General features: G+C 40.1%; 1 protein-coding gene across 1 annotated transcript; it reads right to left on the bottom strand.

The window, feature by feature from the left end:
* Positions 1 to 12,810: 12,810 nt before the first annotated feature.
* LOC110162615 (leucine-rich repeat-containing protein 4C-like) lies at positions 12,811 to 14,706 on the bottom strand. The gene has a single exon (XM_020927516.2). The coding sequence runs from the start codon at positions 14,704 to 14,706 to the stop codon at positions 12,811 to 12,813; it is 1,896 nt and encodes a 631-aa protein (XP_020783175.1).
* Positions 14,707 to 15,148: the final 442 nt, after the last annotated feature.

Raw genomic sequence — 15,148 nt, 5'->3', positions numbered from 1 at the left:
TTGGGTCTCAAGACAATTATCCAATCAGAAAACAGAATAAGTCTCACATGAGTTTCTCATTTGGGTTTGCGAGTTTTTGTGCTGAAATCCAATTGTTTTAAAGCTAAACTCAATCTTGAGTCAGTGCTAATGCAGCCTCTGCAGCCCAGGGAGGGAATTCTGATGGTTCTGAGCTTTCACATAAGGCCTATCCATACACTGAGAATGAGAAAAACTGTGTCTCATCTATATGATGTTTAGGAACTGGCAACACACGTTCAGTTGTGATTGTAATTTATTTATTTATTTATTTGTATTTTTATTTTTTTAAGGTAACAATCTATATACAGTTTGGTGAATTTATACTAATTTGACTACTCTTGTCATATATTTGGGGTCTTCTCTGGTTCAGTCCAGGGTTGCCAGATCCATTGGACAGTATTTCAGGTTATGGTGTGGTGTAAAAAAAACAACAACAACAACAACAACAACAACAACAACAACAACAACATGTCCATAGGTAGGCCAAAGGCATTTCCATTATTTAATTTTATTTATTTATTAACTTCTTTTTATTATTATTATTTATTATTATTTGTTTTTATTCCCCAATTCTTTGAAAAAAATCATTGGTTTTAATAACAAACTAGTGTCTTAGTTTCGGGTGGCAAGACTGAGACAAGCTGAATCATCTTTTCTTTTGCAATATTAATGCACTTGGTTTGAGCTCACGAAATAAGTGTCCTAAATTTCATATGATTTTGCATAATATCATATTCACGACTATAAGGTAGATTGTGATTTCACTGACAAGCACGGCAAATACAATTCCGTCTGTGATCTGTTCAAAGCTCACAATCGCATTAGCATTAGAGATAAGACGGATATATGAACCGCTGAACTAATAGAAGAGTTCCATGCCTTTCTGAATATACATCAGTGTCTAAATTACAGGACTATTAGAAGTGCGATTTCAATTCAGTTAGAATATACCCTTCCGCCCTAGTGTCAGTGCATAGTGTAACTTCTCTGGTGGATTGTACGCCGCACTTTTTGCCTTTAGTGAGATGTTATTGCTTTGTTGTTATGTTCCACAGTATGGCATTAAAAGTCTTTCCAGCCGTTGTTTCATTAGAGGTGATTTTATTGTTCAGAAATATCTTTAAAAACATTCATACATCACTGAACTGATCCATGCCTTGGCTGGCTTGTAAGAAAAAAAGTTACGCAGTGCACCTTTAAGATAACAAAACTATTCTTCATTTTTTCCATCTGCTCAGTGTGAAATACAAATCAGCTCAAGTCCAAATGGTTTTATAACGGTTGTGTTCCTTATGAAACCAGTTCAGGGTGGATGTGTGGCGCTGGAGCTCCTGATCAGAGGCGGTTTCATAACTGTAGCAGAGCAATCACTGATCATCATTACCTGCTGTCAGTCTGAGCTGCTCATTCTCACTCACAAATAACTGCTGAGGCCTGTGGAGACGGACCTGGACTGAACCTGGACCTGAACTGAACCTGGACCAGAGGAGAAACAGGACTGAAGCAGGACCAGATTTGAACCAGGACTGAAGTAGGGCCAGAGGAGAAGCAGGACTGAAGCAGGAGCAGAAGAGAACCAGGACTGAAACAGGACCAGAGAAGAACCAGGACTGCAGAAGGAATGAAGCAGGAGCAGAGGAGAACCAGGACTGAAGATGGATTGAAGCAGGACCAGAAGAGAACCAGGACTGAAACAGGACCAGAGAAGAACCAGGACTGCAGAAGGACTGAAGCAGGACCAGGACTGATTCAGGACCAGAAGAAAACCAGAACTAAAATGGACTGAAGCAGGGCCAGAGGAGAACCAGGACTGAAACAGGACCAGAGGGGAACCAGGATTGAAGAAGGACTGAAGCAGGACCAGAGGAAAACCAGGACTGAAACAGGACCAGAGGGGAACCAGGACTGAAGATAGACTGAAGCGGGGGCAGAGGAGAACCAGGACTGAAGCAGGACCAGAGGAGAACCCAAAAATCAACCAGGACTAGAGGAGAACCAGGACTGAATCAGGACCAGAGGAGAACCAGGACTAAAACAGGACCAGAGGAGAATGAGGACTGAAGCAGGACCAGAGGAGAACCAGGACTGAATCAGGACCAGGGGAGAACCAGAAGTGAAACAGGACCAGGGGAGAACCAGGACTGAAGCAGGACCAGAGGAGAACCAGGACTGAATCAGGACCAGGGGAGAACCAGAACTGAAACAGGACCAGAGGAGAACCAGGACTGAAGATGGACTAAATCAGGACCAGAGGAGAATAAGCACTCAGCAAGGACTGAACCTGGACCAGACGAGAACCTAGACTGAAATCGGACCAGAGGGAAACCAGGACTGAAGCAGTATCAGAGGAGTACCAGGGCTGAAGTAGGGCCAGAGAAGAACTTGGATAGAGCTGGAACCACAGTGGCGAATTTGAACTGAGCCTTGATTAAATCTGGATGAGAACTTGGACAGAACTGAAGCAAAGGAGAGAACCTAGACTGATCATGGATTAAACCTGCACTAGAGAAAGACCTGGAATGAACCAATGGAGAACTGGGGCTGAACCTGGACCAGATGAAAACCTAAAGAGTCATAGACTACATGGAAAGTCTTCTGTCAAGCTGGACCAGAGGAGAAGTTGGACTAGAAAAGAACTTCAACAGAACTTGGACCAGATGATAACCTGGACTAAACCTGTCCAGAAGTGAACCTGGACCAGAGAATAACATTGAATTAGACTGAAAACTGGCTTGAACCTGGACTAAACCTGTACCAGATTAAGACGTGAGCTGAACCTGGACCAGAAGAGAACCCGGACAGATACTGAACCAAAGAAGAACCTGGGTCAGGGTTGCCAGAAATGTGCAGCAAAATCCACCTGTTGGGTCACACAATATGAAGACATTATTTCCACTGTATTTTCTGAACATAGACCATCTGTTACAAAATATTCACACAATCTGTCACACAAAAAAACTAAAATCTTCTTTAAAAATCACTTTCGAAAACATGTTGTAAAAATGCACTTTATTTGAATCATGTACAGTATGAACTACAATCTCAGGTATCAAGAATCCACACCCGCCCTACAAGCACAGTCTCTTGTGGCTTTAGTTTTTTCCCTCTTTTTGTTTCTTTTTTTTTTTTTCATTTTTTAACAATTAAAGCACATGTAAAATTATGATCTGAATATTTTTTGTTGGTTTTTGAAAATATCATTTTTTTTTATTATTTTGTAGAAATTCAACCATTTGATGCTGACTCTCTCCAAAAATGAGAGAATTTGGTGGACAGCGCCCTCCCCTGGAAACAGACGGAACAGAAATTCACCTACAAATCAGTCACTCTATTTAAAGGACCTGTACCTGACCTTTTGTTTTATTTTTTTATATTTGAGCAAAATTTGTCTCACTCCAGTTCAGATACATTGTCTAAGCAGCTCTTGAGGTCAAAATAAGTCCGCTGTACGCTATTTTATCATGTGTGTTTAAGTCTTTTACTGTACGAGAATCAGGAATTGACTGTTAGAATGCTAGTTGCTCACTTTACCAGCCTCTGAAAGCTGCAAAAAGTGCTTTTTAAATCATCGTTATGAATAATTACAATACCCGGAATGCATAAGGTAAGTGAGGAATAACTTTGGACCACTGCAAACTGTTAAAATTGAGCGATCTCTGTTTTTTAAGAAAGTAAAATTCAGGTACAGCGCCTTTAATGCCCAGAATTTATAGTTTCCATTTTCTCTTCATCAAATACTGGTACAACTTTCCCACTCATTCATTTGCCTGTATATTTAACTGTAGCCTGCGTCAACACTGCGTCAGAAAACCACCATAAGCTTTGACAAGAAAATGCGTTGAAAAGAGAACATAGTCAAGGGAAAGAATGGCTGACGTTCTGGCAGTATGTAATTTCTATATATATTATTATTTTTTGATTCATGATGATCGAGTCATGCTTCTGCGGAAAAAAACGACCCCATCCCCAATACATCTGATACAACTCAAATGATTATAGTACATTTTGGACATAAATATTGGGTAAAATTTGTAACTCTAGATCTGAACAAGTATTTTTCTGAGTTTTTTTTTCCTTAGTGAAAGCGTCTTACAGATTTTGCCAGCACAATGTCACTGAAAAATCAAATCAAAAACAAATAAAAAAGTAAAAAAGTAAATGCATGAATACATAAACACAAAGCTAATACTGTAGTTTACCAACTAACAAACTAACTTCGAATAACTAACCATACTTAAAGGTGCATTATGTAATTTTTTGTTTAGGGGATGTGTCATTTATCTGCCTGGAATGTTCCACAGTATGACATTAAACAGCTTGACCTTGGTTTTATAGCTCAAAATACCTGGTATTCTGACTGTGAGCAGGGTTGCCTCTCCATGGACAAAAACATTTGACAGACCCTCCACCAAAAAACTAAACAAAAGAAACAAATCAGAATAAGTATGACTTTTGACTTTGCTGTTAATAGGTGGTCTCTAAACCATGTGTTGTTTATGATATTCTTTTTCCCAGCCCACATATTGCAGTAGTATATTGGAGTATGTGAGGTAAAAGTGCAGCCCTCCTCCTCTCCTCAGATGTCCTGGTTGTGTCCATGATGTGAGTCAGACTGGACCCAGCCCTCTGCAGCTCCTGATTCACTGTGCAGCAGCAACAGAAGCAGCAACAGCACTCTGCTCCTGCTGCCAGCTCCAATCACGACAAAGCCCCTCTCCAGACCCCACTCCAGGCCCCTCTCCAGGCCCCACTCAAGGTCCCCGTTCCAGGCCCCTCTCCAGGCCCCCTTCCAGGCCAGGCCCCTCTCTGTCACTGTCCAAGTCAACATATGATTTAGAACACTGACCATTACCAATAAATATTTATTTTCATCCATTTTTGTGTCACAGTACAGGAAAGTATGAGCCATTTTGCAAGTTTAATCTGTTGATCATAATAATAGTGAAAACATTTTGTGTTAAATCCAAATGACAGGTTTAGACCATAGACAGTCGCAGACATGAACATCTCTGTCATAGACTGTTGTCTATGATCTCTGCACTTGGTGACTCAGTCTATATAAGGTAGTGATGGGAATTTATGGAATCTGAATCTTTTGGATCCATTCATTTCAAAGAGAATGTTCAAAGGACAGGCTCTTTCAGTCATGTATGACAGAAGCCACTAAAAATATCGAAAAAACTACATTATATTATGATACTAATATTTTATTTTGTGCAAAACATACACTTGTGTTGCCTGCTCTGCTTTTGTGCTGATCCTTGTGTTGGTTCAGCATTAATCTGTGTAAAAATACAAACAAATTAGTGCTGAAGCAGAAATCTCAACCTAAAGTTGGTTATTTTTTACCTCAGATGTCACTTTTACACAGTAAGTATTATCTACAATACAACAGAGCTGTGTAAACATTCAGCCCTGGCTAGTCTTTCGTCTCTCTTACACCCTCCACCCTCTGGATCAGTCATGTTTTTATGGGCTGATGCTAACAGCTCACCAACAAATACAGGGGACTGACTCTGAACTCTACAATCTAGCCCAGCCACTTAGATTAATATCAGAAGAATGACCCTAGTTTGACTATTTTAGAATTTTACATCCTGGTATTTAGTGTATTGATCTTCCTGTTTTTATTCACTTTTTTGCTGACTTTTTCCCATTATCTGAGACTGATGTCAAACGCTGATAAATATTCACAAACAGGCCACTATCCCTTCAGAGGAAGTCATCATCAGAAAAATGTGAAAACCTGTCATCTACACTTCACAGGCCTGACACCCTGTCTGTGAGAGCACTACACTGTATTATTCATTAAATGAGACGCATTATGCAAAATCCACTTTTAAGAGCTTTTCGACTTGTTATAATGTAGTTCTCTCATCATTAGCAGTACTCTTGAGTTGTAGCCTATTTTGATTCCTACATATTTCGCTTGAGCACTTAAAAAATTTTAGTTTTTACCTACCCCCTATCTCAACCCTCATAAATGAAGCAACGCCGGTAGCCACAGCTGCCCTGGGTCAACTGATAGGCTGATAATCTGCACCGTCATTTCCTCCAACTACAATAATCACTAACACAAACTCACGCTTACACACCACATTCACACGACGCAATGTGGCCTAAGGACACTGGCAGAATGAGTATGCACCGGTCACTGCTCCATTATCCAACTATTTCACTATAGATTTTCTAAAATTCTTACAACCAGTTGAGCTGTATAGAGCTGATGTCACTGTATGATGTCACGAAGTCATCAGCTGATGGAAAACAATAAACACGTTTACAACTATTTATAATTTTTTTCACATCTCAGGTTAAACAGAAACTGCCATCATTTAAAGCTACCAGAGTCATGAATTGGCCACAATGTGTCAATGTAAGGGGCCCTAGCACTGTGTTTATGTTCCACTACCAGATTACTTTTGTTTATTTTAGCCAAATTTGTGTGAGTGTGTGTGGTCAGGGGGAAATGGGGGCTTTTGTTGTTGTTTTGTATTTGTTGTGGGTGTTGCTTTATGTTTTTGTCTTTTGTTTTATGCTGATTATTGTTAAATGTTGATTGTTGTATTTTTTTTATGTTATATTCTGTTGTCTTTAATAAAAAAATAAAAAAAAAAGCTACCAGGGTCATAATCATGGATCTATGGTTATATAAGGAAAGAAGCTACGCAGTCCATAGTCCAACGAGGGTCATTTGGTCTTCCGATAATTTATGTTATTAGGTTCTTTATTCAGACCATAGGTTTGTTTTCATACCTGATAGTTTTGACCACTCTGAGGAAGACCGCTAGTGAGCAGTCGAAACTGTCAGGCATGAAAACAAACCTATGATCTGAAAAAAATAACATAATAACATAAGCTACGCAGTCCGTTTACCATTTGTTCTTTTGAATTTCAATTAAGAACGAAAAACAATAAAATGAGAAAACGGTTTGTTATTTAATTATTCCGTTTTAGTGTCAAACAATAAAACAGATTTCGACCTCTATTTACAATATTTAATTTAAAGTTTATTTAACGTCTCGCTGCCTATTTCAGTTTTGCTATTTTATTCTCTCTGGTTTATTTGCTGCTTAGTGCGCCACGTGTGAATCCAGTGTCAACTCAACAAAAGAGAGTTTATTGCTGCTTCCTGTTTCTCGTTCAACAATGACTTTCCGAGACGCGAAAGTAAATGCGTCGACATGTTTGTTCACAAAATTGCAACAATTTTTCAGGTAAGTCCTTCCAGCAGCAGAACTTCTGTAACTGTACACCAGAAAGAATAAAATATCAAATTGAAATAAGCACAATGACGATAAAATAAATATTCAAAATAGAGATTGAAAGCTGTTGGAATGGAAATAATGAAATAACAGTTTTCCCATTGTTTTGTTTTTCGTTCTTAATTAAATTTCAAAAGAACAAATGGTACAGGGACCCTACGGCAGTTAGTGACATAAACACACTGGTAATGCCATGTTATGATTATTACCGCATTATTTACATAGGTAATTGGTTTTGGTGAATACGGGACAATTATATTAAAACAAATCCAACATTACTGACTGAAGAATAATGGCTGTACATAACTGACCAAACCCTGACTGAAAACCTATAATTTCACATTTTCTCAGTTTCTAAGTTCTTCTATTTCAAGATTTTTGTTTCCACTTCATTTCCACACACTACGTTTTCATCCTAGCTCATCATTATTAACCGTGTTTTGTCCGTCGCCGCGGGTTTGTAGCAGAAAGGCATCTACGGCGCCACTTTTCTACACAAGGTCACTGTTGCCATGGTGACAGGCCCGCGGCTAGTTTTTCCTCCATCTTCCTTATCTGTTTTTCACTCCTCTCCTTTCATATCTGCCATCGCGCTGTATTTGAAGAGTGTTATGAGCGGCCCACCTCCCCATACGCTCCGCTCTTTGAAGCCCTAAACGAAACAGTACAGTGGTGAGGCGCTGTGATCAAAGTTCCCGGAGTTTTCCTGGACCAAAATAAGAAAATGTGCTACAGTTATAGTCCTGTGCATGTGGAACTTCTAAATGACTAGGATGGTAATAGTATTCGTGCATTTTTGCTTCTAGTTTTGTAGGTGCCATTTTAAGGACATTTAAAAGATATCATTGTGTCTTTTCAATTGTTAAAGTGCCCATATTACACAATTTTTCTGATCTTATCTATGTTATAATGTTGTTTCCTCATCACAATTATACCTGGAGTTGTGTTTTGTTTTTGTTTTTTTCACACATGTTTAACACACAAATCCTGCATTTTCCTTAGAATCATTTGGATGATTTCAGCCCTGGAACTGCTCATTTCCACTGAACAAAACATAAAAGTTAGCTGTTAACTTGAAAACTACCTCCACATGACATGTGTATGGTGTATGGAGTTTAAAAAAAACTTCCTGTATTACCACATGACATAACAAAGTGGAACTGAATGTTTTCTGTTTGAGAGAAGAACTCAGCCTAAAGATGCAGGGTTTGTGAGTTAAACATGTGAATGAAACAAACTCAACTCAAAAAACAACAACAACATGATAACATAGACCAGAAAGTAGCGCAATATGGGCACTTAAAATGTAAAAGCTGTTGTTTTAATGCCACAGAATGTTGAACTTTCCAGCCAAACAACATTTCCCCGGAGACAAGACACCACAAAGGCTACATAAACTCTAACTATGATTTGGAGTGTTCAGTAATACTTGGTCATAATTCTCATGAACAAATATTTTCACAGACAGAAACTAATCAAAAAGCAATTGAGGAAAATGATCAAGCTGTTGACAAAACCATTCTAATTTAGAATTTCTTCTCATTCAAAGAGCCTACTTTGAGAAGGAATAAGACTGTTACAGTTTGAAGATTTGGTGGAATTAGTTAACTATATTTACACATCTATTCATTAGAATTAAGAAATCAGATAGTAATTGGTACTAAAACTATAATTGGAAGTGGAAACTCATTTGCGCAAACATTGATACTGTAAAAATCACATTAACAGGACAACATTTGAGCTTTTCTGAACAGATATAGTATGATTTTGATCTTTACTAGATCAGATATATAAGACTTCGTGCTAAGATTAAAGACGCACTATGCAGATTTTTGGTTGGGGGTCGATCACCTGCTTGTTTCTATGGATATGTCATTGCTCTGTGTGCTACTTTCTTTTATTAAACAGCTCTACCTTCATTTATTCAATTAAAGGGAGTTTATAGCTCAAGAATACCTAGAAAAACAGACATTTTGACTGTGAGCAGTGTTGCCTGTTCACAGATCTGACTTGTAACTATCTGGTTTGGTCATGAAGATAGAAAGGTTGAATACCATACTTTGAAACATTCCAGACAAAGCAATAACATCTTCATGAAGAAAAGCATTTGACAGACCCTACACCAGAAAAACACAATGCACCTTTAAGAAAGTACTATTATTTTGTGTATGAAAATCACATTCTAACACTAAAAAAGAAGCATTTTATATCTTTGTTGTCGTATCCTAATCAGTATCGAGTATTGAGTGAATTCCTTTGTAGATTTCATAAATAACAAGACTGCAAAACGCAACATTCCCTAACTATATTCCCTGAAATGATTGTCGGACATAACAAAGCAGATTATTCCTCGTCTAACCGAACAGATGGTCAGATCAGCGGCGGGGCGAGGCTGACCCCTGGGTGTCGGGAGGTAACGCTACACTGAACGGACACACACCATTACCAGGTTAAAGAGGGCAGCTACACAAGGCACCCGTATGGTCCCACTCAAATCTGTGACCAATGTTCTGCTGTCCAAAGCTGAAGCATTAAGCCAGAGAAGGGACATGGTGCTGATCGGAGGAGCCATTGGAGCAGATTGGCAGTCGTGTTTTTGTCAGTTAGTTACCAGGACTTAAAAAAAAAGTAGACTTAATACTCAATGCTAATATAATTCTGATACCATGATGATAAATATAATACAAAAAACCAAAAATCTTTACACAATAGAATATGATTTTCAACGATAAGGGTGCACTCTTTCGCCTTTGTTATATCACAGTATGGAAATAAACTCGGTAATCACTATGAAGGCAGGTTAATGGTCAGATCTATGGAGAAGCAAGCCTGCACATGGTACAAATTCATGTTTTCTTAAGGTATTTTTGAACTATAAAATACCTGTAACTGAACAAATACTACACTGTAATAATAAATACAGTGTGTAATCCCTCAGTGGTCCAGGTTTTTACTATTGATACCTGTTCAAATGAGTGTCTAGTTTTGATATTACTTTTAGTATACTTTTGACAAACCTACTTTAACATACTTTGGGTGTCTCTGAATGTGCTAGATAAACCCAGTGTGTTGTTAGTTATTATTAAAGGGGCGTACTATGTCAAATTGACTTAAACCATCTTGTAATGATGTTCCCTCATCATTAACATCCTCAGAATTGTATTTCAGTTGATTCATGCATGTCTGAGTAACTCGACATTGCTCTGAATTTGAGGCTTGAGTGCTCAGAAAATTCCTGTTTTCACCCATCGCCCATACCTGTCCATCTGCTGACTTGCAATTAAAACGGTTTTAACTTTTTGTTTGGGGGTCTGTTACCTGGAATGTTCCACAGTATGACGTTAAACAGCTCTGCCTTACATTTATTCAATTACAGGTGGTTTTACTGCTCAAAAATACCAAGAAAATCGGGCATTCTGACTCTGAGCAGGGTTGCCTATCCACAGATCTGACCTGTAACTTGGTCTGGTTTGCTCTCCATGTAGATAGAAAGGTTTAATACCATACCGTGAAACATTCCAGACAAAGCAATAACATCCCCATGAAGAAAATTTAAGTATCTGATGGACCCTCCACCAGAAAAGTTACACAATGAACCTTTAAGAACCACAATTCTGCAAGAAAGACACTAACTGCAATAACTCAATCCAAATAAATACACAAATAGATGAAAGTTCGACAATTGAACTACCAAATTCATAAAATATACATCGGAGATAAAATGTAGACACTGGGGCTAGAATTTATAGACAATATTGCTATGTTAAGTAAAGTCTGTAATGTCTAATGGAATAATGGCATTTTGGGTGTTGGCCAACCGGTCTCATAAAAGTCTGATGCCCAACTGGTCTTCGATCAATGGCAAACAACCCAGAAATATTTAAAGGGCCCATTTTACGCTACTTTCTGATCTTTGTTTTCATTTAATACAGAAACCCAGCATATTTAGGCTGAGTTCTTCTCTCAAACACTCTGTTCCACCCTATGATGTCATGTGGTGATACCGGAAGTGCTTCACTGTTCTCATAAACTTTACACACCTTCACTAGAATCATCAGATTACTAGATCAAGGGTGCCCACAGTTTTTCAGCACGCGAGCTACTTATAAAATGACCAGGTCCTGCACACCGGTACAAGTTTATTGCTGACAGCAGCAAATGCAATGAAATATGATCGCACTTGTTGAGCGTCAGACCTCGAGTGAGAGACAAGACCGAGTCCAAACGCGATCGAGTCGAAGCCGAGTACTATGACACTGCGATCTACCCACACTACCTTGGCGATCGACTGATAGATCGAGATGGACGTATTGGGCACCCCTAATTTAGATGATTTCAACCCTGGAATTGCCAATTTCTACTAAACTAAAGAGCATTTTGAGCTTTAGAGATGTAGACAGACTAATAATAAAGGGTTACTCATGTGTGAATGAAACAAAACCCCGCTCCAGATATGTTTTAACGGCTGTAAGAGCATTCTAACTCTGCTAAAAGCTCTCAAGAGTCAATTTTGCGTAATATAGGACCTTTACCCTAGATGCATTCACAAAGCATCAGACTTGAATATTTTCTCCGTATAATGTGGTTTCTAGATGCAGAAGTAATTAGGGCAAGCATAATTTATTAATGGAATGATGACTAACCTCAGCTGGTATGTCACAGAAGGAGTCAAGTGCATTATGAAGAATGCTGTAGAGAGACGGAGGCTGTCTAATGTAATCACCCTTTTCGGTACTTATATCTATTGTTCACATATTGTTGGATATTTCTACAGCAAACAGCATACAAATTTGAGAAATAGAAAATAATAATCTTATATTAACAGAACCAATAATGAAATAACTAAATAAATGTACTGACAAAATTTTCCGACCATTTCAAACCTAATGCTAAAAGAAAGAAAGAAAGAAAGAAAGAAAATAAATAAATAAAATAATCCTCAGTGCACCTTGTTATTTCACTCTAGTGGTCAATGGAACATAAATCATATTGTCAGGACAATGGTACTCTTGGTAAAATCATAGAATGTAAAAACCTTAAGATGTGGGAGCTATGTTCAATTAAAAAGTGCTTGAATTTGTCCATTTTGATCAACCAAAAACATGACTTTCGAATCATTAAAAGTGAAATAGACTGGAGTACAACTAAATTTATCAAAGGGAAAAGCTAAGAATGACTCATAGCAGCATTTTGAATTCACGGCCATGGCGTTCGTACATTCTACCTCAATGCCTTAGTCAACCATTCTTTCCCTTGTGCAGTTTTACACAGAAAGAGAAATCAAACAAGCTAAAAAGCTATCACAAAATTGTCTTCATTTAGCCACTAGACATACTTTTAATAAATAATCTTTGTTTTAGAAAGACATTGTTAAAGTATCATTGAACGTCCCTTTCCCAACCTCTGAATTATTGTCCATGTCGACATCACTTTACTGTCATTTGGATCTGTTTTACGTTAAAATGTTGAATGTAGTGTATTCCAAAAGTGTGTGTCGTGTGCGCATTTTTAGGCCCATCCCTGCTCAGATCTGGGTCTCCTGGACATTGTCTTTGGAGCAGGCCTGGATGAGTAAAGGTTCCTGCGTTACCGAGCTGTGCAAGGTACTGAGCATGGGCGCGTGGTGGTACGAACTCTTGTAGGTGTTGTAGTGGTTGTAATGATCCAGCGGGGGCAGGCTCAGGTGCCGCTCCATGGCCGCCACCCCCGCTAGCTCCTCCTCCACCGTGATCACCTCCATGGACGAGGCCGGTCCATCGGGGTCCTGCTGGTTGTGCTGCTTCCTCATCTTGTAAAATATCACCAGCAACACGGCGGCCATTAGCGTAATAGCCACAAAACACCCGATGATAATCTTGGTAGTCTTCATCACCTCATCCAATCCGGTGAAGGTTCCCTCGCTGTCCACGTCCAGTACCGGTATGGTGTAAGTCCGTTCCGTGGTTCGGGTGGAGACGGGGGTGCCTTTGGTGGTGGAGGAGGACACCCAGCCAAAAGGAGGCAGAGGGGTATGGCTTTCATCGCCAATGGTCTCAATGGTTTCCACAGTGACGGTTGTAAAGTAGGTGACTCCGCTGTTGTCCACCGAACTGACATTGAGGACAGCTGAGGCAGAGATATTCCCCGCGGTATTGCTCACCATGCAGGTATATGTCCCCGTGTCTTGCATGGTAACGCTTGTAAAATTCAGCGTTCCATCGTTGAGAACCGACAGGCGAACTTTGTAAGCACCGTGCGTTACCAGCGATCCATTAGGAGTGAGCCACGAAATCGCCGTTAAAGAATTTGTACGACATTTAAGCTCTGCGCCCATTCCTTCCGTTACATTTAGATCCGTGGGTGGCTCCAGAATAACTGGCACATCACACTGGAAGTAGCTGTGGTCGAGTTCCCCGATGTAGCGGCCCTTGAAGACCGAAGGAGTGTTGCACCGAGCGCAACAGCTAGTATTAGCCGGCACCGCTTCTCTGAGCCACCAACTAAGCCAAAGAATGTCACAGTTACAGTTCCAGGGGTTGTGATGCAGGTGAACGCGCTCAAGACGGTGCAGTGGCGTGAAGAGATCGTGGGGTAAAAATGTGAGATTATTGTGGGCCAAGTTGAGCTCCACAAGGGACTGCAGATCATCGAAGGAGTTCCTCTCAATAGTTTGGACCTGTGCGTGCATCATCCACAGCTTCTGCAGGTTGACCAGCCCAGTAAAGGAACTGGGTTTTACAATGGTAAGCTGGTTCCCAGACATTTCCAGCTCCTCCAGCCGGACCAGCGGGAGTATATTTGGAATCTCCTTGAGGTTGCACATTCCCAGGTTCAAGTAGCGCAGGTTGGACAAGTCTTTGAACGCGCCATCGGAAATGTACGAGAGACGTTTCAGCTCACCCAGGTCTAGCCTCCGCAACGACGGGACCCTGTTAAAGGCATAGGAAGGTATACTTTCGATGGGGTTGTTCCTCAGCCATAGTTCCTTCAGCTTGGACAAGTACTCAAACGCTCCATTGGGGATTGTCGTGAGGCGATTATCAAAAAGCTCCAAAGTATTGAGACTGGCCAATCCATTGAATGCTCCGATTTCGATGCTGCGGATATGGTTCTTGCTGAGCTGTAGGATCTCCAGATGGCGCAGGTGTTTGAAACTGTCCACCTTGATGACCTGGATGAGGTTGTCTTGCAGGTTCAGGTAGCGCGTGTTGGTAGAGATGCCATCCGGGACGTCTCGCAAACCTCGCCGCGTACAGATGACTTTGCTGAACTGGTTGCTGCAGGAACACACGGAGGGGCAGGTCTGAGCACGCACGAGTCCGGCCACCACCAGGATCTGAAGAGCCAAGAGCACCACGAACAGGGGGTCCGACAGCGCCCCCTTCTGCCTACCACCTCTCATTGTCTGGCGCGCGAGGGTGGAGATCATCTTGTTCAGCATTCATAGTTCATCTGATGATGGTGATCTCTGCAAAAGAAGAAAGGAGAGGGCGTATTAGTATTAGTATCAGGTATCGGGATGGGTAGGAGGACAAAGCAGGAGAGGTAAGAGTGTTCTGCAGACATCCATTTGGTTCAAAAAGAATATGATGAGAGTACTCTAAATAATGATATTGCCAACATACCACTTTTCTAAATGTACATGTGGAAACCCAATGTATACAGGTAGAAAACCTAGATGAAAGAACTTGGTAAGGAAACAACCAGAAAAACAGTGGTGGATAGAGTACTTGGTTGTGTTACTTAAGTAAAAGTACAGATAAAGGGTAAAGCAGGGGCCATTAAACTTTGTATTTATATTTAGATGATTATATGTTGTATTTACATTTGCAACCGAATTTTCATCACCTGACAAGTTTGAGATCAACGCACACACAGAGTTC

Source organism: Boleophthalmus pectinirostris, unplaced genomic scaffold (assembly GCF_026225935.1).
Source record: "Boleophthalmus pectinirostris isolate CB_2022bp ecotype Guang Dong unplaced genomic scaffold, ASM2622593v1 HiC_scaffold_19, whole genome shotgun sequence".
Taxonomy (NCBI): Eukaryota; Metazoa; Chordata; class Actinopteri; order Gobiiformes; family Gobiidae; genus Boleophthalmus; species Boleophthalmus pectinirostris.
The sequence above is the reverse complement of the archived record's forward strand: the minus strand, read 5'-3'. Positions and strand labels throughout refer to the sequence as shown.